The sequence below is a fragment of the Sturnus vulgaris genome, chromosome 16, assembly GCF_052056855.1.
Source record: "Sturnus vulgaris isolate bStuVul1 chromosome 16, bStuVul1.hap1, whole genome shotgun sequence".
NCBI classification, from domain to species: Eukaryota; Metazoa; Chordata; class Aves; order Passeriformes; family Sturnidae; genus Sturnus; species Sturnus vulgaris.
In genome coordinates this window covers 4,371,197-4,395,396 of record NC_142258.1, presented here as the reverse complement: position 1 = coordinate 4,395,396, position 24,200 = coordinate 4,371,197, and the positions used below count along the sequence as shown (strand labels likewise).

Genomic DNA, 24,200 nt, shown 5'->3' with positions numbered 1-24,200 from the left:
CTGCCTCTCGAGCCGCGGTTGCTGTGCCATCGGGTTGGAGACAAAGGGCGCCCGAAAAAAATAGGCAAATTGAGACTGGAAGGCTGGGCAGCAATAGCGGGAAGTGGGGAGTGTGGGATTCGGTTCCTGTGTTTGTATGGTCTAGCTGCCTTTTTTTTTTTTTTTCTTTTATTATGGGAGGCTACTTTGGCAGGTCTGTCTCCAGATGTGGGCAATGCCCTGCAAAACCAAACCCCACAGCCTCCCCGCGCTTTTCTAGCCCGGGATCATGGTTCAAGTGCTGACCAGGGGAATGCATAGCCTAAAATCAAGAGGAGGCAAATGCTGGGGCTTGCCTGAGGAAGCAGTTTCCCTGCTTCATCCTGCCTGGTATTATGGTATTGTTTATCCAGTGCCAGAGATGAATGGAGCACGTGACAGCAGGAAAAATGTAAGTTGGACAAGGTCCCTGCCCAAAAATGCAGCAGCCCCTGATTATGGCATTACATTGCAGCCCAGGCCCAAACCCAAATCCGCCTCCCTGTAGCAGCACACTCCCTGGGAAAGAAAACCCCAAGTGCTCACTGCTTGCACAGACAGAGGGTAAGGGGGGAAAGAGGCCCGGGAATTCGGCGTCAGGAAAATATCAAGTTGGTGGCACATCCAGGACCAGATTTCAACCTAGTTTTCTCTTTCAGCCACCACTTCTCCCACTGTCTGGTTGGAAAAATGGTGTCTCATTTAACAAAAATCGTTATCATGATTAGTGATAACTGGGTGCAGGGGGAGGGGGCTGCTATGTAACATTTATTTTCAGATATCCCAACACTTTGGGGCTCTCCATCAGCTTCAAAGCACGGTGCTGCTCCAGGGATAAGGTTGTTCAAGTCTGGGAGCTTCTCCAAGGTCTCCGTGAAGAAGGGATGAAAACAGACGCTCCTGGCTCCCTGTCCCCATATTTACCCGCCGGAATGGAGCTTGGTGGAAGTGAGAGGAGTGCTGTGGTTTTTGGGGGGTTGGTGTGCTTGTTTTCAATTATGCTTTGCCTCAGAGGACGCTGATGGGACAATGCCCAGAGTTTGGTCAGGCTGGTCAGCTTTCTGGAAACCTCTTGGACAGGGCTGTGAGAACATCTCGGTGCAGAGCTTTGGGGAACGCCAGTTCGGGACGGGGAAAGCACCCACTGCTGCCGAGAGAACAGCGAACGATGCTCCCAGCGTGCTGGGGGCTACAGGGGACCAGAGTGACCCCATCCCCGGGTATCAAGGGAAAGGGAGGAAGAGGAGGAGGAGGAGGAAGCGCCGGCACCCTGCCCGCACCCAGTCGTGCGCTCCCGGCCGCGGGCACGGAGATGCGCAGGGACCGGGCAGGACGCGGCTGGCAGAGCCGGGACGCGTGTGGGGGCTGGCGGGGAGGACGCGGGGGTCGGAGGGGCGCGGGCGGTCCGCGGGCAGGGCCGGGCGGTGCCCACGCCCCGCGTGGGGCGGCCCCGGGTCCGTCCCTCCCCGGGCGGGGCGGTCGCGGTTTAAAGGCGGCGGCGCGGCGGGGGCCGGCGGTGGCGGCGGCGCGGAGAGGCGAGGAGCGGAGGGAAGGATGCTGAAGAGCTGCGGGAGGAAGCTGCTCCTGTCCCTCGTGGGCTCCATGTTCACCTGCCTCCTGGTGCTCATGGTGGAGCCGCCGGGGAGGCCGGGGCTGGCCCGGGGGGAGGCCGGCGGGGCGCAGCGGGCGCTGCAGAGCCTGGGGGCGGCGGCAGCCGTGGCCCCCCCGGCGGCGCAGGGGCCGCCCGGGCTCCGCAGCTTCGCCGATTACTTCGGGCGGCTGAGCCGAGCGCGGCGGGAGCTGCCCCCCGCCCCGCCGAGCCCCCCGAGGCCGCCTGCCGAGGACATCTCCCCCCGCGATGTCTTCATCGCCGTCAAAACCACCAAGAAGTTTCACAAGGCGCGGCTAGAGCTGCTGCTCGACACCTGGATCTCCCGCAACCGCGACATGGTAAGGGATGGGGACAGGGATGGGGACGGGGCTGGTCCCCGCCGCTGGCCGGGATGAAGCGGCTCGGGACGGGCTGGAGCCCGAGCTTCTCCGCCGCGGTCCTGGCCCTTCGTTCTATGGGATCCGGGTGATGCCGTGACCCAGCAAATACCAGCTCCCCTTCCCTTTTCGCCCGTATCGCTGAGCCGGGTGTTTTTCCGAGGCTGGCCGGGCTGTTCTGCAGCCAGCTGTGTTTTCGGGAGGGTGAAATGCAGCGTTGCAGGGTGAGTGATGGAGAGACCCTGACGCTGGCTCCTCACACTCAGAAGCCTCCCCCGACTCTGTTCCGGGGTCCTTTCCGCTGAGCATTTCCCATTGCAGAGATGGTGTGAACTTTCCTCTGGTGAAACTGAGGCACAGGAACTGAGGTGTAGAGGTGCAGCCCAGACCGTGGGTGCCACAGCCCGGGTCAGGGCCCTGCAGTGAGGTGACTGCAGTTGTGCTGCTCAAAGGACACCCAGTTTGTCAGCCCAGCACTGGGAAAGTGCCGGGATGTGCTGAAGCTCTCGGTGTCCTTGCAAAGGACTGGGCACGACTGGAGTGGCTGGGAGCTCTTGTGGGTCTGCACCGGCTCACCCACACCGGGGCAGTTCCAGCGAGTCTGGTTCCTGACCTTACTGATGTCCTGCCCAGAGTCCTGGCAGTCCCTTACTCTGTCCTTCAAGTACTGAAGTTAAATTCAAAAGGAAAAAAAAAAAAAAAGGCTGTTTCCTTAGGAAATGTGCTTTGCCATTTGCTCTTAAGACGCTTTTTCTACCCTTAGACAGCTTTCCAAAAGTAAGTTATGTCTGGTCCTAACCTTTTCTTCCTACTGTCTTCACGTGTTTCCTCCTGGCCTGGAACTCAGCTTCTTGCTTGGAAATCTGGAGTGGCTGAGGGTGGAGGCCACGGGGGAAGGATCGACCTGCCCCTGCCCTCCTCACCCAAGCCTGAGGGACCTTGTGGGGTCTTGGCTCCTGCACTGTACCCCAAGAATTATCTTGCTACTTTTCTCCCCCTGCGAATCGTGTGGGGGTTTTTTTTGTTTGTTTTTTTTTTTTTGCTCAGGTTTCCTGGGCTTGGCAGTGGATCTGCCACTTCTCCTTGGTCCAGTTATTTAATGGAAACCTCTTTTATGCTCTGCTGTCACTGCGAGGGGGTGGTGAGTGTTGGTGGAGTGAAACGCTCTTTGAGCACCTACAGATGATCCTGGGAATGGCTGCTCTTTTTTTTCTCCTCCCTCTTGTGAGCTCCGGCTTTCTTCTGGGTTTTTTTTTTTTTTTTTTGTTGTGCTTCGTTTGTCCGTTTGGATTCCCAGAGCCCCAAGGCTCGGCTCTCACGCTGTCCCCCTGGGCAAGCTAACAAAGCCCCTTTTCTCCTGGCGCAGAGAAAAGGCTTCGCAGCCTCTTGTGTGGCACTTTCCATGGGAACGAGGGAGCCGGAGCCGGCCGTGTCCAGGTCAGGTTGCCTAGAGATGAGGGCCATGAAGCCAGGGGGGCCGCAGCCCGGCGAGGTGCCTGCCTGACAAGCCAAGCCGCTGAGTGACGGCTCTTGTACAGCACTTGAGGACAAGGAGCTGCCGAGAGAGCTGGAGGCAGCACCAACTCCTGTGGAGCAAAGCAGGGCTGTGGGATTGAGGAGCAGAGGGGATGAACCCGCGCTGCTGGAGGTGGTCGGCTCCACTCTTCCCACACCGACCCAGCCACTGTCTCTTGGAAGCTCTGAGGCACTCAGGGCTTCCCCAAACTTGGCATCAGGTTGGGGATTTTTGCCTGCAGAGTGCGGGATTGGTGCTGTGGGGTTCTTCTCTCTTGCTTCCCTGCAGTTCCTGCATCTCTTCCTTGCCTGGCCCCTTGGTTTCCATCCCAGGAAGGTGATTTGGTGGCAGTGGGGCACTGCCTTTGTTCAAACGTCTCTCTTGGTCTGAGTCAGGCCTGTTTCTGTTCATCCCCTCTCACTCTGGTTTCACTAACGGTGCTCAGGCATGTGAGCTGCCTCACCAACGTGAGGAAGCTTCTGCCCAATGGCTGACAATCTCCCTTGCCTGATTCTGCATCTCTTTTTCCTGATCTCCTCTCGCTCAAACCCCAGCCTCCCTTTGGCTGTTCATTAGCCAGGCAGGAGGGATGCAGACATGACAAGAAGGGGTTAAATCCAGCAGGTAGCTCCTGCCTGGACCCTGGCAGATAGGGGGAACAGCCATTGTGTCCTTCCTTGGTTGTTCTTTGTTCTGCCCACAATAGTCCCTGTTTCCTGCTCTCTGTCACCTCCAAGACACTGCAAAGGGCACCCCCTTCTCCTTCCTGCCTCTGCACAAGGAGAGCACATCCCCATTCCCTTCTAAATCTCCTCTTTGGGTTGCACAATCCAGGCCAGACAAGCTGATTTTTGGAGGAGAGTTATGGGTTTTCCCCTCCTCGCTTTGGGGAGACTTTCCAGCTGTCTCAGTATCCTTAGGATGCTGGAGTGCGGGCTGAAGAAACTTTGCACTTGAAAGGAAAGAGAGGGGGGAGGAAAATGGCCATTAAAGAAATCCTGGATAGGAACAAGTCCAAATCCACTGCTTTCTTGCCGAGTCGGATGATTTGCAGTTGCCAAAGACACCTCTGTTGCCCCTGGGGTTGCCCTGAAGGCGGCTGGGTGTCCCTGGGGCACCCCGGAGCCATCCAGGCAGCTCGGCACACGCCTCGGAGCCCGCGGGGCTCCAGCCCGGGCCGCCGTCCCGGCAGCGTGGGATCCGCTGGCTGCCTCCTGCTCGGCGGCGCGGTAATTGCAGCCTTTGAAAAATTCCTGCTCTCGGGGCAAAGGCAACGGGTTTGCCTTCCAAAGAGCACGCTCCTCTGATGGCGGCTCCCAGATTTCTCTAGCACCTTGGCCAGGGTCCCCACCCACACGCTGGAGTGCGCTGGCATGCGAGTCTCACTCGCGGTCCCTCCAGAGCGGCTGAGACCAGGGACTGCTCATCCCAAAGTGGCTCCGCGGTGCAGCTGCCTCCCCCCAGCCCTGGGCTGTGTGCCAGGGCCTGCTGAGCACTGTTGAACTCGGATCGTGTGTGAGGGTCCCTCCCTGCTGTCCCCCGGGGCAGCCTGTGTGGGTTTAAGGGGTGGGGGCCCCTTAATTGCCTGTCCCAAATGATGCTGCTGTCCTTGCCCATAAAAACCCTGGAGCCGGTGAGCGGCGCGTGGAGCACCAGGCGGGAGGGTGGGGGACCCTTGCCACACAATGAGCTCATTGTTTGTGAGGAGGTTATTAAAAAATTATAGCATTTAAAATTACAGTGGAGGATTCTTCCTCTTGCTGAAAGGAGCAGGGGGAGGAAGGGCCCGCGGCCCTGCAAGCCCCTTCCCCGCCTCTGCAGGTCCCAGCCCTGGCATCCTCTGCCAGCATAGACCTGCCCTCGGTCCTGGGGAAAGCCACCACCATGGATTGGGGCACGCTGCCATTGCAGGGACATCGCCATCACACTGCTCCCAACTTGTTGAAGAGGGGTGGGGATTTTCCCCCCTAAACCCCGAGGCTGGAGGGAAAAGAAGAATATTTGCTGTGGGGGACACAAAGCTGGGCAGCTCTGGTAGCATCCTGACCTGCTCCAGAGCCCCTTGCCCAGCTGAAGACTGAGGCCGCCCCAACCAGCATTTGTTTGCTGCCTCCTTTCCTCTGCACCCAAGTGGGGTGGCTGTGAAAAGGGTGCTGGAGTGCTCCATCCTCTCCCAGCATGGGGAAGTGAGATGTGGCATGGGGTCAGGATTTGTGCACTGCAGGGTCACGGGGTGCCTGCCTGGCCGAGGTTCCCCTTTTGGTGGGTGTGCTGGTAGGATGGTGGCAGGCATGGGATATGCTGAGAGTGTGTCACCCTGGGAAATGGCAGACCCACATGGCCAGGCAGCACAGAGAGGGCCACGATGACCCCAGGGTGGCCCTGGCTGGTGGACTCCTTGTGCAGCACCCAGCCATGAGCAACCCACGAGCTCCACCAGCGGAGGGGAAATGAGTCACCCTGAAAGGAGAAATGAAGTGGAGGCAAAAATAAGAAAAAAAAAAAAAAAATAAAAGAGCCCTCCCCAAGGGCGAGGAGGAGGCAGTGGGGGCTGCCGGCGGCTGCCTGGCTCCAGCTGGGGGGGGCTGCCCCCATTCTGGCCGCGGGGATCCCGGGTGCCGCTCAGTCCCGGCCGCGGGGCCGTGCATTGTGCGGGGCCGCAGGAGCGCTGGCAGCTATTGTTCGGGAGGGATTTGGCATCCTGTGTTTCTTGAAGCTGCAGTTCTGAGAACAATGAGGTTTCCTGCAGGGGCTGGGGGGAGGAGGGCAGCGGGCCCTTCCTTTCTTGCACCCTGCAGGAAAAGTTACTGCGGGGGAGGTCCAAGAGGTCCTTGCACCCCTCGGTGCCGTGGCTGGCACAGGGGCCAAGTGGGAGAGAGGTGGGTGTAAGGGCTGGGAGCGCTTTCTGGCCCTTCTGAGTCTGGAGGGGGATGGTTTATAGGTGACAGCTCAGGGATGCTGGGTGCAGTGTGCACTTGCACCACTATAAACTGAGCACTGCCCTCACATCGGGCATCCCACACAGGAGATGCCAAAGGTGGATTCATGTTTTTCACTTGTTCTCATCCTTTCCTGGCCTATCCCCTCCCAGGCTTGGCTGTCACCTCTGCTCCTCTCCCCTGCAGCCCCGGTGAAGGGGCATGCAGGCAGGGTGCATCTCCCCTCTAGGAAACACAAATTAATTACAAAATTAATTTTTAAAATGAAACCTTTAATTGTTTTAGTTTTAAACGAATGTCATTGTGAGGTTGGGAGGGATGTGGGAAACCCGTGAGGCTCCAATAGGTGCCCACATGGGGTGACTTGCAGTTGTGTGCCCCTGTCTCAGTCGCTGAGGCGCCACCTGGTCCACCTGCACCAGGAATATTACAGGGATGTGTGTGGGGAGAGGCCGAGGGGAGATGCCTTGGTAGGATGAAACGTTTCAGAGCAGGCGAGTAATAAACAATTGTCCCTGTGGTCTATTTATAGAGGCTGAGTGCAGGATTAGTTGTGGGGTTATTTTTGGAGCAGCTGAAGGCAGTTGCTGGACGGCGCTTCTGAGCTAATCAAGCAAACATTTTCTGTCTCGCCTGTGTGCAGGCTGTGTGTTCCCTGGCCCCCTCCAGCGAGGCTGGAACCTGGGCTGGAGTGCCAACCCCCTGTGAGATGGGGGTGTCTCAGGCATCCTTGGATGCTGTCCTGATGCCCTGGTTCAATTTGTACCCCAAGCAGTTGCCTGACCCCTCCCTGAGCACCTGCGGGAAATGGGGACCAGCAGCTGTACCCCGAGTTGGTTGGGGGTGACACCCCCTCCTCTACACACAGCACTGACCTTGTGCCACCCCAGCAGTGATGTGTCCATGGAGACACAGCAACCACGGGCATCCTTGGCCCTGCAGCTGATGGGTCCCCGTCCCCCAGCTGTCCTCTCCTCACCAGCACTTCCCCATCCCCTTTGCTCAGAGCCTTCCTGACCTCTGTCCCTCCCCACAAGCCAGGCTGCATGGCAGGCTGTGCGTTTGTGAGAACTTGCCTTCCCACCTCCTCCATAATTTTTTTCTCCCCACTTTTTCTTTTCTCCTTTTCAAGCCCCAAAGGTCACTTGTAGCCCCGTCCCCTCCCATTGAGGCTCGCTACAGTTCTGGGCTCTCCCCACCAGTCCCGGCTGGGGACCTGAGCAAACAGGGCTGGGTTAACCAGTGCAGCTGTATGCTAATGACTGCTGCCCGCTTAACTCTCCTCGCTGAGTAAAGTCAACCCCACTATTGTACCCAGCTCCTCAAACAAGCCACAAAACCCCAGCGCGTTCCCGGGGCCGGCTGCGGGGTGGCACCCAATTTCCAGCTCACTTGTAATTCATCATCCCCAGCCCTCCATCGTCCCCCCTCTGCTGCCTCCTGCCTTCCCCCCCAGCCCTTTTGTCTTTTTTCCTTTGCCCTTTTGTGCACGTCTGGTTTTTAATAGCGCTTGGCAGCTGGTTGTGGTTTCTCTCCTCCAGCTTTGTTTGCTGCCCGCTGATTGATGGCGATGCCTTTCCCACCCCCTGCTCTCTCCTCCTGCTTCTCGTCCTTCCCCAAATCCCAGGCCCAGAGCAGCCCCTCCAGTCCTCCTCCCTGGGTGACATATGCCAGGAATTAGCTGTGTAAATAGAGGAGTGCAGCCGGGCAGGCAGCTCCGGGGCCCGGGGAGGAGGTCGGGTGCTCCCTGGCACCGCGGCATTGTGCTGGGATGGGGCAGTGGGGGACCATCCCCTCCTCGGGGCTGGCAAGTGGCACTCGCTGGCACCGTCCCAGCCCCCTTGGGTAGGACACAGGGAGCAGAGAGGAGTCACGGAGGTATTGTGCAAGTGGCCAAGGACAGCCACGTGCTGTTGACACAGGTGGGGACGCGGCTGGGAGCCGGCGCCACGGGCAAACACACCTGCCTGGGCGGCTGCTCTGGCATCCCCGGCCACGCGCGCCGGCTCAAGTCTGAAATCCCTGCTCAGATCAGGCCGCGCTCTGCACCTGCTCCCCCCCATGCCCCCGCCTCCCCTTGTGCTGGGGACAGCCCCTGTGGCCCCCAAAATCTCCCTGCCAGCTGCTGCCCCAATGCAAAAGGCAAGAGGATAGGGATGCTCTGTGCGGGGGCTGGGGTTTGCTCCCAAGCACAGCTCAGCACCCTTCCTGTCTGAATCTGGGTGTGTTGTGTGAGTGCCTGGCTCTCCAGTGCCACTTGGGGCTTTGACAAGGGGGAAGAAGTTACCACCAGCCTCCTGGAGGATCTGATCCCAGGTGCTGTCCAGGGGTGCTGTGTCACAGCCAGAGCCACATGGTCTCAGCCCCTCGGTCCTCAGAGGTGCCTCGTCTTCTCTTTCAGACCTTCATCTTCACTGACGGGGAGGATGAAGAGCTGAAGAAGCAAGCACGTGAGTCTGTGGCTCTTGTCCCTTTGTGTGTGTGACCTGGCCAGGCCCCCTGAAAAGCTCCCACCTGTGGACCATGGTTGGTGTGGGGCCTGTCCTGGAAACTCTGAAAAAGCCCTTGCCACAGGAACCTGGGTTGAGAATGACACAATTTGTTTCACTGATAATGCTTAAAGCACCCTCTGCCTGGGAGCCCCATTTGGGGACAGGTTTACTTCCCAGTCAGCCCTGCCCATCCCCTGCATGATGCTGCTGGGGATCACATTAACAGGGTGGGGTGCCTTTGCACCACTTTGTCCCTGGGGTGAGCTGGGATTGATGGCAACGCAGACAGGGTTTCATGGGAGCATTTTCCAGGCTGGGGTCAGCGTGGTCTATTCTCCCCATGCAAATGACTCCTTTTCAGGCTGGGAAGTGATTGCATTTGAGCTGGGCAAGCAAAATAAGGCAGAATTTTTGCTACCATGTCCTGGGGAAGCTTGGGGCTCACAGACACCCCTTCATCTCCGGGTGAAGGTGATGTGGGGTGGCACCATGTTTAAAACACGGATAGGGCTGATCTACAGTGCATCTGCTGCATCCATATTCCTTATTCATCCTTATTCATCCCTTTCCTTCTCTCACATGGACCCAAAAGACATTCTCCCAAAAGTTCATCATTTGCCCAAAACATAGCAAGGGGGTCAGTGAGCATCGGGATCATTCATGAGTTTCCATGCCCCTGGCACACCTGGGACATGTGTGGTGAAACGTCACTGTTTGAGTGCGTGGGGAGGCGTGGGCTGCACCACTGCTGGGTTTTGACTCCTCTTTTTTTCCCTGCAGGAAATGTCATCAACACCAACTGCTCGGCTGCCCACAGCCGCCAGGCCCTGTCCTGCAAGATGGCCGTGGAGTACGACAAGTTCATCGAGTCTGGCAGAAAGTAAGCAGTGCCCAGGATGGTTGACGGGGGGCAGGATGGTGCAAACAGAGACCATTGGTGTTTTTGGGGTTGTACCTCAGTGTAGGGGCTGGGGACTGCCCCGGATGGGTGTGACACTGCTGTCACTGCAGGTGGTTCTGCCACGTGGATGATGACAACTACGTGAACGTGCGGATGCTGGTGAAGCTGCTCTCCAGCTACCCCCACACACAGGACATCTACATCGGGAAGCCCAGCCTGGACCGGCCCATCCAGGCTACAGAGAGGATCAGCGAGAACAAGATGGTGAGTGTGGGGAGAGTTTGGGGCTGGTTTAATTTGGGCTGGGTGGAGAAGAAGATGTTGTCTCACTGCATTGGTTCCCCTCTCTTGCAGCATCCTGTGCATTTCTGGTTTGCCACGGGTGGAGCAGGGTTCTGTATCAGCCGGGGGCTGGCACTGAAGATGAGCCCTTGGGCCAGGTAAGAGCATTGGTGTTGCTCTCCCATGGGGACTCCTCATGGTCCCCCGGGCAGAGAGGTGACATTTTTGGGGATGGGTGCTGGACCCTTGTCCCATAGCCTTTCTCTCTTTGCCTTTCTGGGGGTGTCTGTAGGGAGCTTGGAAACAAGCTGGGAAGGGCTTCAGTTCCCCCAAACTGACTTTTAATCAGAGCTGGGCACCCACTGGCCAACCCCATAATCCTGCAGGGTGCCCACATCCCCCGGGCTTTGCTCCTCTGCAGCCCCTCTCTGTCTCCCCGCAGCGGGGGTCACTTCATGAGCACTGCAGAGAAGATCCGCCTGCCCGACGACTGCACCATCGGCTACATCATCGAGTCTGTGCTGGGCGTGAAGCTCATCCGGAGCAACCTCTTCCACTCCCACCTGGAGAACCTCCACCAGGTGCCCAAGTCGGAGATCCACAAACAGGTACCCCAAGTTGTCACCTAAAAATTGGGCATCACGGCTAAGATATTGATTGACATGTGACCAAAAGAGCAGAGGGGAAAAGCCCCATTGGCCCATCCCTGTGGGATGATGCAAAGTGTCACTGAAGGCTTTGGGAAATGGAGTGAATTTTGCAGCTCCCCTTTCCTCTGCTTGATACTTATGGCCACGTTGGCCACTTCACCCCTCTGTGCTTGCCCCCCAGGTGACACTGAGCTATGGCATGTTCGAAAACAAGCGCAACTCCATCCACATGAAGGGAGCCTTCTCTGTCGAGGAGGACCCATCCAGGTGAGATGGGAGTCCCTGTCCCCCCCAAACCGGGCTGCTGCAGCTGTCACCATCCCATGCTCAACTTTGCTCTTCTCCTCTGCAGGTTCCGCTCCGTGCATTGCCTGCTGTACCCTGACACGCCGTGGTGCCCCACCAACATGGTTTACTAGGAGGTGCACGTGCCCTCCAACCTCGTCCCGAGTTTCCCCGGTATCCGACGGGCGTGCGGGACCTGCGTGCGGGTGTGTCGGTCCGGCCTCGCCGCGAGGCGGACGGACGGACGGACGGACGTCGTTGCTGTGGTATTGCACAGTGTGTGTGTACTGAAGGCTGCTGTGCGGCCCCTTGACCCCTGCCCTGCCTGCCCGGCTGCCCGTGCCCTGCCTGGTCCGGCCGGGATGGTGGAGAGGGACGGGAACTGAGCACTTAACCACTGGGCACCCCGCGGCTGGCGGACCCCACGCCATGCGTGGGGAGCGGCCGCAGCGCGGGGCCCTGCCCCACCCCGGGCTTGCTTCTCCTTCATTTTTGTTTGTTTTTTTTTTTTTTTTCCCTTTCAAATGTTAAGTTTTTTTGGTGTGTTCTTCCCTTCTTTGCATCTATCCCCCAGCCCGCTCCCATAACCCCTCACCCACCCCATCTTGTCTTCCAGTCCCGAAATCTCAGCAGCGAAGCTCTGGCTCCCAGTTCGGATGAGAGGCCCCTGTGAGTTCTGTTCCCTGGCTTGGCAGGCAGGCAGAGGTGGGCAGGGGAAGCCTGTGGCCATGGCAATGGCTCCTCCATGGTCCTGCAAAGCTGCTGGGTGCTCAACAGCCTCACTGGAGGGAGACAGTGGGGACAGAGCTGGTGTTGGTGTTAACTCCATTTCCCAGAGCTCTCCCCACACGGGTGAAGCGCTGCTGGCAGCATCGGTGGGTGAACTATTTATAGACTGGTGTAAAGACTTTCTATAAATACGGGTGTGGGAGGAGGCTTCTCCGGAGCTGCCGCAGTGGGGTGGGCACCGTGTTTGTCCAGGGTCTCCCTCCAGCACTGCTCGGGCAGCCCTGCAGCTCTGCAAAGGAACACCTCGAGGTTTGCCCGGGGGCTGTGTGGCTGTCCCCGCCGGGGCCAGAGCATCCTCCAGCCTTGCCCTGGCTGTGGGTGCTGCCCAGGAGGCACCTGACCAGCTGGGCACCTGCTACAGGCAGGCAGCATCTCCCAACCCTCCCACTGTGCTCTCTCTGATGGAGAGGGATTTATCCAGGGAAGGAGAGGGACCCTGCATTCTCCCAGAGCTGCCCTGCCTGCCAACACCAGCCCTCTGTCTGCCCCTGGGCCGAGCCAGAGCTGAACATTTCCAACTTGAAGCTGAGTGAAAATAGCCCATAATGGGTGTGTTGTAAATATGTTATTGAGCCAGTATTTTTTTTACTGTGCCTTTTTTTTTTAAGAAAAAAAAAACCACATTGAGAAATATGTAGATTTTAAAATGCTTTTTATACATTTTCTGTGGATCAGAAAAAGAAAAATCCCCGACCTTTGATAATCTGTTTAAGAAAGAAAAAAAAATTGCAATGTCTTGTAACTATCACTTACCTTAATTTATATGTTCCAGTATCTGGAATGTCACTCTGTGCTTTTTGTAACTAGGATGTGTTTAAAGCAATAGATGTGGGAAGGGGAACCAGCATGGACAGTGTGTTCTCAGGGACCTGAACCCGATCGCTGCCACGGGGTTCCCGTGGGAGCGGTCACCAATAAAGCGGCTTTTTTGCTGACCACAGTCACCTGGTCCCGGGCTCCGGCGTCTCTTTATGGATGTGCTGCTCCGAACACCCCTTGATCCCCCGCAGATGTTCTCACCTCTGGCCAAGCTCTCAGGGATGCCCTGAGGAGGGGCTGCGCCTCCATCCCTTTTTTCCCACGGGTACCGGGATCCTGCTGGCCATTTGCATCCCAGGGTGTGAGGGTCCTCTCCTCCTTCCCCTTCCCAAAAGGCTCGGACAGGGCTTGGCACCTCAGGGCTGGATTTTCCCAGGCTCAGGGGTGGGAGGGAGGCGGTGGGGATGAGGTGAGAGCCGGTTGTTAGCAGGGTGTTGTTAACAGCCGGCGGGCAGGCGTGTGCGTGGGAAGGTTGGGGGCTGCGGGGGAGGAGCCCCTTCCCTCCCAGCCCTCCCCTCACCCTCTCCACCGCAGTTTCAGCCAACACCGAGCATCCACCTGCCAGAAACAAGTCCCAGCCATAGCCTAAGATCTGCCCCCCCACTCCCCAAACCAGTCCTGTTTGTGCCACTGGTACCAGCTTCCACCTGTGCCATCCCCACCTTCCTGCAGAGCCAGTACCTTTTTTTTTTTTTTTTTTTTTTTTTCCTCTTCGAGGCACACTTACTTACTTCACAGTTTCGCTTGAATCTCTGGGTTATCAAGGGTTGGCCCTGCTAAAAATACAGCCTGGCAGGAAGTCGGCGTGTGCTGAAGCAGCCACCCCTCCTCCCAGCACCCGCTCACCCTTCAGCCAGCCACAAAAATCAAAAGTCCCCCAACCTCTGCAGCCCTTGGTGAGGTGGGGCTCTGGCAGAGCAGCAGCAATGCCCTGACCCAGCCACCCCAAAAAGTGCCCTGGAGGAAGGGAAGGGTGGGTGAGTGGGTGGATGGATGGATGGATGGATGGATGGATGGATGGATGGATGGATGGATGGACAGCAGTGCTGCCTTCCCCCAGCTGCCTGGGGCCAGGGATGGTGTGCTGGGTGCAGGATGTGGTGCCCCTCAGCCCTCCCCTGGTGCAGGGTCAGCGAAGGGACCTGCGTCAGGCACAGGAAGCTGTGACACCGAGCCCTGTCTGCTCCCCCACCAGTTTTCCTATTGCTCACAGGCTGCGGTTTCAGCAGCGTGGGCACTTCCCGGCAGCAGTGCTGTCACCTCACTGAGCCTGACCCTCCCCTGCACCCCAGACACGATGGGGAGAAGTGGGATAAACGACCATCGAGGCGGCCAGGGGCTGTGGCTTGGGGTTGGGATGCTGCTGCAAGGAACAGGAACCCCTGGCAGGGGTAAAGGCGGGGGAGATGCTGGGCATGGTGCAACTCCCAGACAGGGCATGGATGGGGCTTAAAAAGTAAAACAAATACAAATAAAAAATTAAAAGTATAAAATAACATAAAATAAAATAAAATAAAATAAAATAAAATAAAATAAAATAAAATAAAATAAAATAAAATATACCCCACTGAGCCTTCAGGAGCGGGGGCAGGCAGTTCACCAGCCTTCCAGTTTGTCTCCCACCAGGCTCCCAGCCTCTCCCTCCTCCTTTCCCTACTCGTGGGCTGAAAAGTAAATAAATACAGGCATTAATAAACAAAAGGAAAACAAAAGCAAAGCCTGCTGCTCTCGCATACTTGGCAGACTGCACAGGCCAGGCTGCTTTCATCTGCACCCCGGCGCTGGTGCGGGACGTCCTGTTTACTCTCGCCTGCTTGAGGCAGCTGATTAGGCAGCTGTACCTTTTGGAGAGTCTGGTGTGTGGTGATGGGGTGGGGACAAGCCCAGCTTGGTGGGGACACTGGCACTTTGGAGGGACCGCTGCTGTTGACAGCACTGTGCCCAAGGGATGCTCCAGCACTGTGCCTGGCCAAAGGCTTTCCCCATCTCTGCGTGGTTGCAACATCGAGGGCAGGGAGTAGCACAGTAATTTAGTCCTTTTTGGTGTATCCCACCTCTTTTTTTTTCTTTTTTCTTTTTTTTTTTTTTTTTTAATTTAATTTGCATTTGGGTCACTTGCAGTCCCACACTTCATGTGAGTCACCGCGTTCCCAGCCTGGCTGTGGGGACTTTCAGCAGGGAATGTGCACGGCGATGGGACAAACACCCATCGTGGTACTGACGGCAGCGAGAAGCACTTGAGGCTTGGGGTGGGAGGGCAGTGTTGGGAGACAACAAAACTTGTGTGAATTGGCTCCAAGAGCCACTTCCAGCTGCTTTGGCCCAGAAAACTGGAATATTTGTGGGAAATGAACATAAAAGCATCCGAATCCTTGGGCCTGAGTGATGCATGCAGCTGCAGCTTTGGGAGTCGCTTGTCCCAGTGCTGGGTGGGAGAGTGCTGAGACCCCCATGGGGGCATGATCTACATCCCACCACCTCTGTGCAGCTGGAGGTGACTTAATCCACCACCAGCACTGTCTGCCCTGGAGCGAGGGGCTGCAAAGCCCTGCAGCAGAGAGTGATGACTGTGGGATGGCTGAGACTCAGCACGGGGATGTGTAGCGTAGCTCTCAACCACTGCCCCTTTATTTTTTTCACCCTTCTACTATTTCCCACCCCTGCATAACATGCAGGTGGTTAAAATAAATAACCCAAAAGCCCTACAAAGTTTATTTTTCCCTTCCTGACTTTTAAGACCAGCCTTGAATCTATCAAAACCAATCCCCCTTGCCCCAGAGCTCCCAGCAAATGCTGTTTCTGGTCTGCCTCAGCTGCCCAGTGGGGCCAGTTCTGCTGCTGTAGCCATTTGGCAAGCCAAGAGTGGAGGAGGAGATAAATTGAGCATCTTAAAAGCATCTGGAAACACTTCCCACGGCACTGCCAGATGAGATCTGCGAAGCCGCGGCATCACCGAACAGCTCGGCTCCCAACCCCTCCTTCCTCCTCCTCAGTGGATGTGTCCCCCTTCAGCCCCCACCAAACCACGGTGGCCTCACCAGGGAAACAGCGCTGGGTTTGTGCTTGTCCACGCTGAGGACAGGGAAAAAGGACACAGCAAAGCAGTGTCACCACCACGTCAGCACAGGGTGATGCCCCAGCCATGTCCTCACCAGCCTGGCGAGCCCTCCTTTTTTAGGGTGGGCTGTTGAGTTAGAAAGCCCTTGGGGAGCAGGGGGCCATTCTGGCTCCCTGATGAGCAATCCATGCACAGGCCCCAGAGCTGATGTGTTTGGAACAGACCATGAGTGGCCGGGTGATTTATGGGGTGCAAGCGCCAGGTTCCGTGAGGTTTGCCTGGTGGGAAGAGGAAACGGGTGGGAGAAGCAGCAGCATCTGCAGCACCTCGCAGTGAGCAGGGAGCTGTGCTTCCTCCCACTTCCCTCCACGGACTGGGAAGGATTAAAAAATCCCTGAGCTGGGATTTTTGCTGGGGTCACGGTGAGAAACATCGCCTGCTCCAGGCAAGGCTTTCCTCACCTCCAGAGCCGAGGCAAATGGTCCCAGCAGCAATGGAGACACCAGCTGCAGAAGGAAAAGTCTCTGCCCCTGCCACCACATCCCCTCTCTACCCCGCAGCAGCACGAAGGCACAGCAGTGTCACCGGCTGCTTCACCACCGTGGCCACAGCCAGGCCACCCTCTGTGGCCACTCCCAAACGAGCTGGGAGATGCTGGAGTGCTGGGACAAACCAAGCTGGTGCAGGCTGGGCTAGAGACACGGGGTGAGGAGGAGCCCTGGATGGGGCATTCCCGTGGCTGCCTCTGCTCACAAACCCTCCCGATTGCCAAGCACGGGGCTCCAGCATCCCCATGTGGTCAGACCGATCGGAATCTCCCTGTTGGGGTTTTTCTTTCCAGTGAATGAGCCAGTGGTCAGCTCTGTCCTGGCCGCCCTCGCAGTGCAAGGAGAGGACACGACCTCCTGAAGGCAGCACAGAGTGGGGTGGGGACATGGGGTTATTCCTCAGGAGCGAGAGTGCTTCAGGAGGGCTTAGAGAAGATGAGCTGCAATTTCATCGGTCTGCTGCCTTCCTGGACTCATGGAGAGGGCAAAAACCACTGGACCCTCCCAAAGAATCAAAAATCCAGCTCTTAAATGCACCCGATGGAAGGAGCAGGGCAGAGCAGGCTGCAGCATCAGCAGCAGGTGCCGCCTGCACGGTGCCACGTTCAGCAGAAAACATCACCTGTAGTTTGGACCATTTCCCACCCAAAGAGGTGGCAGCAGATGGGGACACAAAGTCAGTAACTGTGCCCCACAGCCACCAGCTCTGCCTGATGGTTTTCCATCCGCCAATCCACGGGAGCCCCCGGAGGCACCGCTCGTGTTAGCACAGCTCAGCACATCACAGAGCAAACACGTTTGAAAGCATCTCCCCGGGGCACCCCTCCCTGCTTATCTCGGAGGACTGAGATCTAAGGGACCACTACTGAAGGCTGATCTGAAGGCGAGGTTTATTCAAACACATTCTTCACCCTTCCCTCTGTTTTCTCCAAGCCCTGAATGGCTCAGGAGAGAGCTCTGCCCTGCTCCTGCTGGGACTGGGAGCAGTGCAGAGGGTGAGCGAAGCTGCAGCTCCCGGGGGTGGCTGGAGAACACTGGGAGAGGTCACCAGGAAGGTGGCCTTTGCATGTTCCCATCCCTGGTGGAGTCCATAAACCTGGTAAAATATTTACACTGATGACTCTGACCTAGGCTTTATTTTCCTTCACGCCATGAGATTCTCTTGACTGCTCCGAGCCTCTTTAAAGCTTTAGAGAGCAGATTTAATCATCTCAGGTCAGGCATGAAGATGGAAAATGTTCCTCCTTTAGATGTGAATAATAAAAAAAAGAGGGGAGACACATCTATCAATTATTAGTGAAGAGAGGAAAACTGGTGCCTGTTGAGATTCACAGCCACGAGGGATAAGTCACAACAAGGAGCCCTCTGTGGTTCTGAACTGGACTTGTGGGCAGGACTTGAGAGCACGGGCGTGGGTTTCATACACTCACAACATTTAAAAAATATACATAGCATTTACAAAAACAGAGTTGAATTATTGCTTATGCCCACACCTAGGAAGAGAGGGGCTGAGGTCAGGGCAAGAATAGCACAGGATGGGGGCAGGACCCCAACGCCTCCTTTGAGTGGCAGGATCTGGCAGAAAACAGATCAGGAAAATTAGAGGAAGGTAAAGACTTCAGTTCACTACGTGATAGTGATGTGGTGGTGGGCCCATGATCAGAGAACTGCACAAACAGAACTAAAAAGAAACCCACGATACCCTGGGGCAGCACTGAGCAAGGTGAGCCCGAGCTGAGTTTCATCTTCTCCCAGAGAGGAACGCCTTCACAGGGCTGAGCTGCTGCCACCATCCCAGGCCACTCTTCCACACTTCTTGTATGTGCTGGTGGAAATGAATCACTCGTGTTTACTGCTGCTCCAGTGGGGAATAATCAAAACTGCAGAGAGGGCTCAAGGGGTTAAAACACACCGGGTATAGGAGAACATCTCCCAGGCTAATGTGTCCCATGGCTGCTCCCACATCTTCCCCCCCAGGTACAAGGACATTCCCACAGCAGCCACCAGCCCACGCCCCCTCTGGGAGAAAACACAGATCAATAACCAGGAACAGTGGTTTTAAATCGTTTATTTTTAAAACATGAAACCCAAGCTGAATAGAAACCACAGAAATTACATTTAGGTTTTTCTGTTTAGTATTTGCAAACCAAAAAGTTACAGTAAAAAATAGCTACGTTACAATCAATAGAACTACAGAATTAAAAGTAAAGATACAAAAATGGGCTCAATCCTCTTTAATCCTCACAATTTAAAAACATTTTGGGTAAGTGCAGGAACACTTGAAAGAAACTAGCAGGTCCGAAGTTTAAAAAAAAATTATATATATTTATATATTATATATGTATATAAAGTGGTATGATATACAACCATTATGGTTAAGAAGAAAAAAACAAAACAAAACAAAACGAAGAAGTTACAAAAAGGCCAGGTACATGTTCACCATTAGGTTTCTGTGCACAGTGTCCAAGAAAATAAACTTCCCTCTGAATGATGTGAATAAAACTCGTGGGGCCTCCCGTTACCAAGGGACCTGAGGCACGCGACGTGACGGCTGGGCAGCTGCACCCAGGGCAGAGGACAATGGAAGAAATGAGGCTTTTCTGGGACTTGAGCAGCCTCCCGGGCAGAGGCCACTGGAGAAGTCTTGGTGTGAGATTAGAGGAGGAACAGGAAGGAAGGAGTTGGGAATTGCATAGCGAGGAGCAATGTGGTATCAAATATGCAGAGCACCTAAGAGCTTCATGCTACAGTTATCCTCTTTAGGAAAGGAGTATTTTGAACTTTCTGGTTGTACATTAATTTATGTTCCACTTTGTTCATGCGGCCACAGGGGCTGGGTGAGCACCTGGGAGCTCCAGGCCACCAGTGACCCATCCCTTGTCTCCCAGCTGGGCAGCACGCTCACCATCATGGCTTGGCAGAGATCCCACACCCCCCTGAAAGCACAAACCACTTGTCAGCCAGCTAGGAACTGCTACCAAAACATCCCATGCTTCTGCTGAGCCTCCTGGCCTGCCTAGGGAAGCCATCCATAGCATGCACACAATTTCTGGAAAAGGGGAGCAGGATGATGAAAGGAGGTACAGACCAAGCCTTGTCAGGTCTCTGTCTCAAGGCATGAGATCTGCTCCTCTGTACCTCCCTGGAGGGTTTTTCCCCTCCCACCCAGAGAGTGGCACTGACAGGACCCTGGTTTCTCTTTGACCCCAGGTAGGAAATACTTCAAAGACAGCTCCTCTCCCAAGCTAAGGGGAAACCCACCCACCTCATCTCATCTGGAATCAGGGGGTGGCAGGGATCAACAAGCCAAGACACTTCTCTCTTCTTCAAAGGGCTCAGAATGGTATTTCGGTGGCTGCTGGGAGGAAAAGAAGGGGGCACCAGAAGAGAAGCCTGGGTTTGCTCCCACAGATACCTGGACCTCGCTCTGGGGGCACCCACCCACTCCTGTATCCCACCACCCTGCAGCACCCAAAGCTCTTGTGAGCAACAGCTGAGCAGCTCCCTGAGAAATGGTTTAACTCTCAGAAAGGCCAAACTTTTCATGTAGTTTCAGGGAACTGCTATGGAAATCCTGACTTAGGATCACTTAAAACCCCATGCACTGTGTCCCCCTCAAAGCACTCAAATGAACATCCCTTGCATCTTGGCTGAGATGACTGTACACGGAAAATCAACACCTATCAAATGGAGAAAACTTAAAAAGGACAGGAGGGGAAGGGAGCACTCCATCCTTCACATTTGGATACATGGATGCACGCTAAAAATCTTAGCTTGAACCCTTTTATCAGCACACAAAATGAACTCAGTTTAATAATACATACAGGATACAAACACTACAGTTATAATTCCCAAGACAGCACAAGAAATTCACAGCCAAGTCTTGATTTGATTTCCTTTACAATTACAATGCAGTCTTGAACACTGGACACGAGAGTCCAACATGCTATTTACATTTCACATTGTGGAGATGTTTGTGTGCTTGGAAGAGTTCTCAGTTCCAAAAGAAAATATCATTCACACATGATGATGCAGTGGAAATAAACCAAGCCAACCAGACAAGCCAATGACCACATTTGTGCTTCTGAAAAAGTAACATGAAGTGTCTTCACCGATGCAGTCACCTTCAACCGGACAAGCTGCCATCCACTCTGCAGTCAGCGAGGTGTCCAGAGGCCAATCTCAGCTCCCCTGGCTTCTGGACCCTTTTTCTAGCAACCAGTAACGTGAGAAATGTCCGATAAGGTCAGCTGGGACACACCAAGTGATATGGCCTTGGCATTTTGTCACATTAAAAACAGAGAGACACGATGGAAGAGAGAGAAGTCTCTACAGCTTTACCTCCTGCAGCTTGAAGAGTTTGGACTCCCTCAACCATGAATGCCATCCAGAACAGATGAGTCTTCGCCAGATAGCACCTGCTGTTCACCCGAGAGGGAGGCACAGAGTCTGGGAGATCTTGGCTTCTCAAAGTCCCCTCCTCAGACAAAATGTGACCATATGGATGAGACTGATTATGTCGCAGCCATAAGAATAGGCAAAGGCCATCTGTTCTTCAGCAGATCCATTTGGACCAGCCTGCAGAAATGCCACACTGTTGCTCACGGTTCCAGTAAAATAAAAAAGGAAAACAAAAAAAAAGTAGTAGTAATAATAACAATAAACCAAAAGAAACCCATTTGTCTGTGTTTCCTATCCAGCGCTCTGCACAGCATGCAGTGGGGCAGCAGAGTTCCAGGATGCTTTACAAAAGTGCAATATCCATGTCAAGTAAAGGAAGTGCTGGCTGGACACAGGTACACCACTCACACCGCAGTCACGTTGTGCTGGCCTCCAGAGAGCAAAATGTTATCTCCATAACATTCTTTCCAGTTATATGTTGAAGTCACAGAGCATGTATCTCCACAGCTGTGCCTTGCTGTGAGCCCCAAACACTGTCAGAAGTTGTTCTGGGAGTTGGAAGTGGCTATGCCAGACCTTGGAAGGAAGCAGGTCAAGGTGGCTGCTCCATTAGGTGCTGCAAACAAAGGCTCACTCCCATTATTGTGTGGCACAAACAATGCCATGGTGACAATTTAGACCCAGTCCAAAGTGCAGCCACACGCAGGTTCAGAGTGCATTCTGTGCACAAAGAGGTTGGTACACAGAAGCACTTGTTTTCACAGGGTTCCCCACACCCTCCAGCCTCCAAAAAAATTGCCTCCCACCAGTAGGACTGGGCCACAGATTTCAGGGCAGCTCCCCTAAAATTAATAATGTGAGTAGCAATCGGAGCACATCTTTGCAGAGAGGGAGGATGGCAGAACAACTCAGTCTTGATAAGGATTATATGGCTCTTGATTCTTTGTTCAAAGTGAGGGAAAGGTTGGGGTTCCCCCCAGAGAGCAGTTGGTGCTTGGGGCCCTGCAAGATCACCACACCCTGCACACCCACATCTCCTGATAAGCTCTAAGAGAGGATGGAAACCCTGGGGCTCGTGAGCCACAGTGTCCCTCCATACCACCTGTGACCACATTTCCCTGCCCTTGTTATTTGATAAAACAGAGGTATGTTTCAGTGTGAAGCCCATCCAATGTGTCTGAAAGGGCATACTCAGTCCTGAGCAAGAACATCCTGCTTGCAGAGATTTATGGTAAAGTGTGAAGTTGATTCCAAACCCTTCTCTTCCTGACTGTGTGGTGATGCCTCCTCCCTGTCTCTCACTCCTCTGAATGGGAACAGCTGGCCTTGCAGTTTAGTAGTGGTTTCTATCTTAAGAAGAGTCTCAAAGCTTGCTCTGCCACAGAGCTGGTACCATTTCCCAGCAGATCCCTTGAGCCTGTTTAGCTGCCTGCCAGGAGCAGTTCCCACCTCACTGCAAGAAGGCAACTGACTTGAGTAAAGGCAGGTTGGTAATTCTGTGCCCCAAGCAGCAAACATGGGGTAAACAGACACCGAGTCTGAGCATCACTGAGGTGATGATGAACTGCCTCTGCCAAAGGCTCCACTCCAGTTTGAGAGATGTTTCCCACTCAATTTCCTCTGCCGGTTATTTAATACAATGCTCAGCAGCTCTGCTAAGATGCCCCTACTAAGAGGTAAAAAGACAAAAAGGAACACCATAGTTACCCTAGTGAAAGGGCAGTAGTTGACAGTACCTCCCAAGAGGCAGTCTCCTCTTCCAGCAGGAAGCTGTCAGTGCCCTTTGGAGCACTGCTCTTCAGTGGGAAGTACAGCACCAGTGAAGGATGTTGCCCTCTGCAGGCACCCAGCTGCCCCTTTGCAAGCCTTGTTCTGCCTCACGTCTAGAAAATGCCTTACATGTGCATTAGTATGGTCAGATAGTGGTTAGCAACATGCCTTCAGAAACTAAACAAAACAGAATAAAATATAAATCTGTCCTGACAGTCACAATGTTGTCAAAGGTTTTGGACTCTAGAACACAGAAGATAGACTGACAATCTTATGAATTTGTTAGAACTGAGGCTCCAAAAACCTCCTTCAATGCCATTTCAGCAACCCTGTGCTGCAGATTATGATTTATAAAAAAAGAAAAAAAAGAAAGTCCAGCAGAGTTCACAGGTCATTCCTGCGGGGAGAACTTGAGTTTGCTATAAATCCATTGGTGCTTCCAGTTTCTCTTGCTTTTGCAAGCTGACAGTCCCAGAAGGTCTAGCATCAGAGAGCCAAAACTCTTTAGTGCAAAAATATCTCCCATAAAGTCTTATAAGTCTTTCCCTGGAAAAATTTGGCACCAAGTGAGTGGCTGGCTCCTGTTTGATCTGTGTCAGCCTAGGAAAGACAGCACCCAGAATTCCATCTGCAAATACCTGGGCTTCTCTGATGGAGCAGAGAGGTCAGGTCCAGAGCAGTGGACAGGGGAACTGACTGGTGCTGGGCCCCCCTGCTCCTCCTCAAGAATTCACATGATAGATATAGAGGGAAAGAAAAAGGCATTTTCTTAATGGACTTAAAAAGAACCAAAACCACGTTAATCAGGGTAGTGAAATGGTTTGCTCTTCTAGAGCAAATTCCAGTGGCTATGCAGTGACACCAAGAGGCAGGAGCTCCCTCCTCCCTCACCCAGGGCAGTGCACCAGAGGATTCCCAGGGAGAGGCTGTGCTGTGCATTCCCTCAGCATTCCCTCGCTGCACACCAGCCACAGGCACCCAGCCCTGCTGCTTCGGTGTCTGACAGGCTGCTGCTCCCACTGCACAAGTGAAGAAGATCTACCACCATCTTTCACCAAGTCCCTCTTGGAACAGAAGTGGGGGAAGAAGGGGGCAGAAGATATTCACTCCCTGTTTTGGACAGGTAGCTCTGGTAAGCTGGCCACGGGCTGGGGGCTCAGGCTCCTGCCCTGGTGCTGTCAGCTGCTCTCTTGCACTTCAGGAACTACAAGGTGAAGGCTTAAATTCAAAAGGAGCTTCCACTCAGTGGGCAGGAACCAGGTTGGAAGGTGGTCTGGACTGGAGAAACAGAAGGAGCTGCACTAGATTTTGGGCAGAACAGCAGGACTGTTCTACGAGGACAGCACAGGGGCACAGCAGTTGGCACATTGTTTAGTCTGACTGCACGTGTGGGTTTTGTGTTTTTGTTTTTTGTTTTTTGCTTCTGCTTTTTCATTTTAATGCACACTGCCAGCATCTGGACGAGGTTGGTTGGTGGCGAGGTATTTGGCTCTCATGCTGGAGGTGTACTGGAGAAAGAAAAGACAAGACAGAAAAACAAAACAAACAAACAGAAAGTTAAGTCAGAATGACTAATGTCACGATGTAACCACAGATTTCTACCACTTCTCAGCATAACATGGTGTGTCTTTAGAGCAAGCGTCTCAAGGAGCTTCTGACTCAGTCTTAAGAGGAAAGTTTGGCAAGTCACAGCATAGTTCACTCTCAGTAACATTCTGCCAGTGTGCTGCAGGGCTGCTGGCC

General features: G+C 54.5%; 2 protein-coding genes across 3 annotated transcripts in view; one reads left to right on the top strand and one right to left on the bottom strand.

Moving 5' to 3' along the window:
• Positions 1 to 1,534: 1,534 nt before the first annotated feature.
• On the top strand, positions 1,535 to 12,801 carry LFNG (LFNG O-fucosylpeptide 3-beta-N-acetylglucosaminyltransferase). The gene is made up of 8 exons (XM_014870350.2): positions 1,535 to 1,968; positions 8,864 to 8,912; positions 9,735 to 9,834; positions 9,966 to 10,119; positions 10,210 to 10,295; positions 10,580 to 10,745; positions 10,969 to 11,054; positions 11,140 to 12,801. Exons 1-8 carry the CDS (start codon positions 1,573 to 1,575, stop codon positions 11,204 to 11,206), a joined length of 1,104 nt encoding a protein of 367 aa, XP_014725836.1. The 5' UTR covers positions 1,535 to 1,572; the 3' UTR covers positions 11,207 to 12,801.
• A 5,537-nt stretch (positions 12,802 to 18,338) lies between these two features.
• TTYH3 (tweety family member 3) overlaps positions 18,339 to 24,200 on the bottom strand; it is a 73,929-nt gene continuing 68,067 nt past the window's right edge. For both annotated transcript variants that reach the window (XM_088174307.1, XM_014870405.2), the window contains one exon: positions 18,339 to 23,965. Coding sequence is in view for 1 of the 2 variants with exons in the window: in XM_014870405.2 (XP_014725891.1) it covers positions 23,894 to 23,965 (72 nt within the window). In the remaining variant the exon portion in view is untranslated. The remainder of the gene's footprint in view (positions 23,966 to 24,200) is intronic.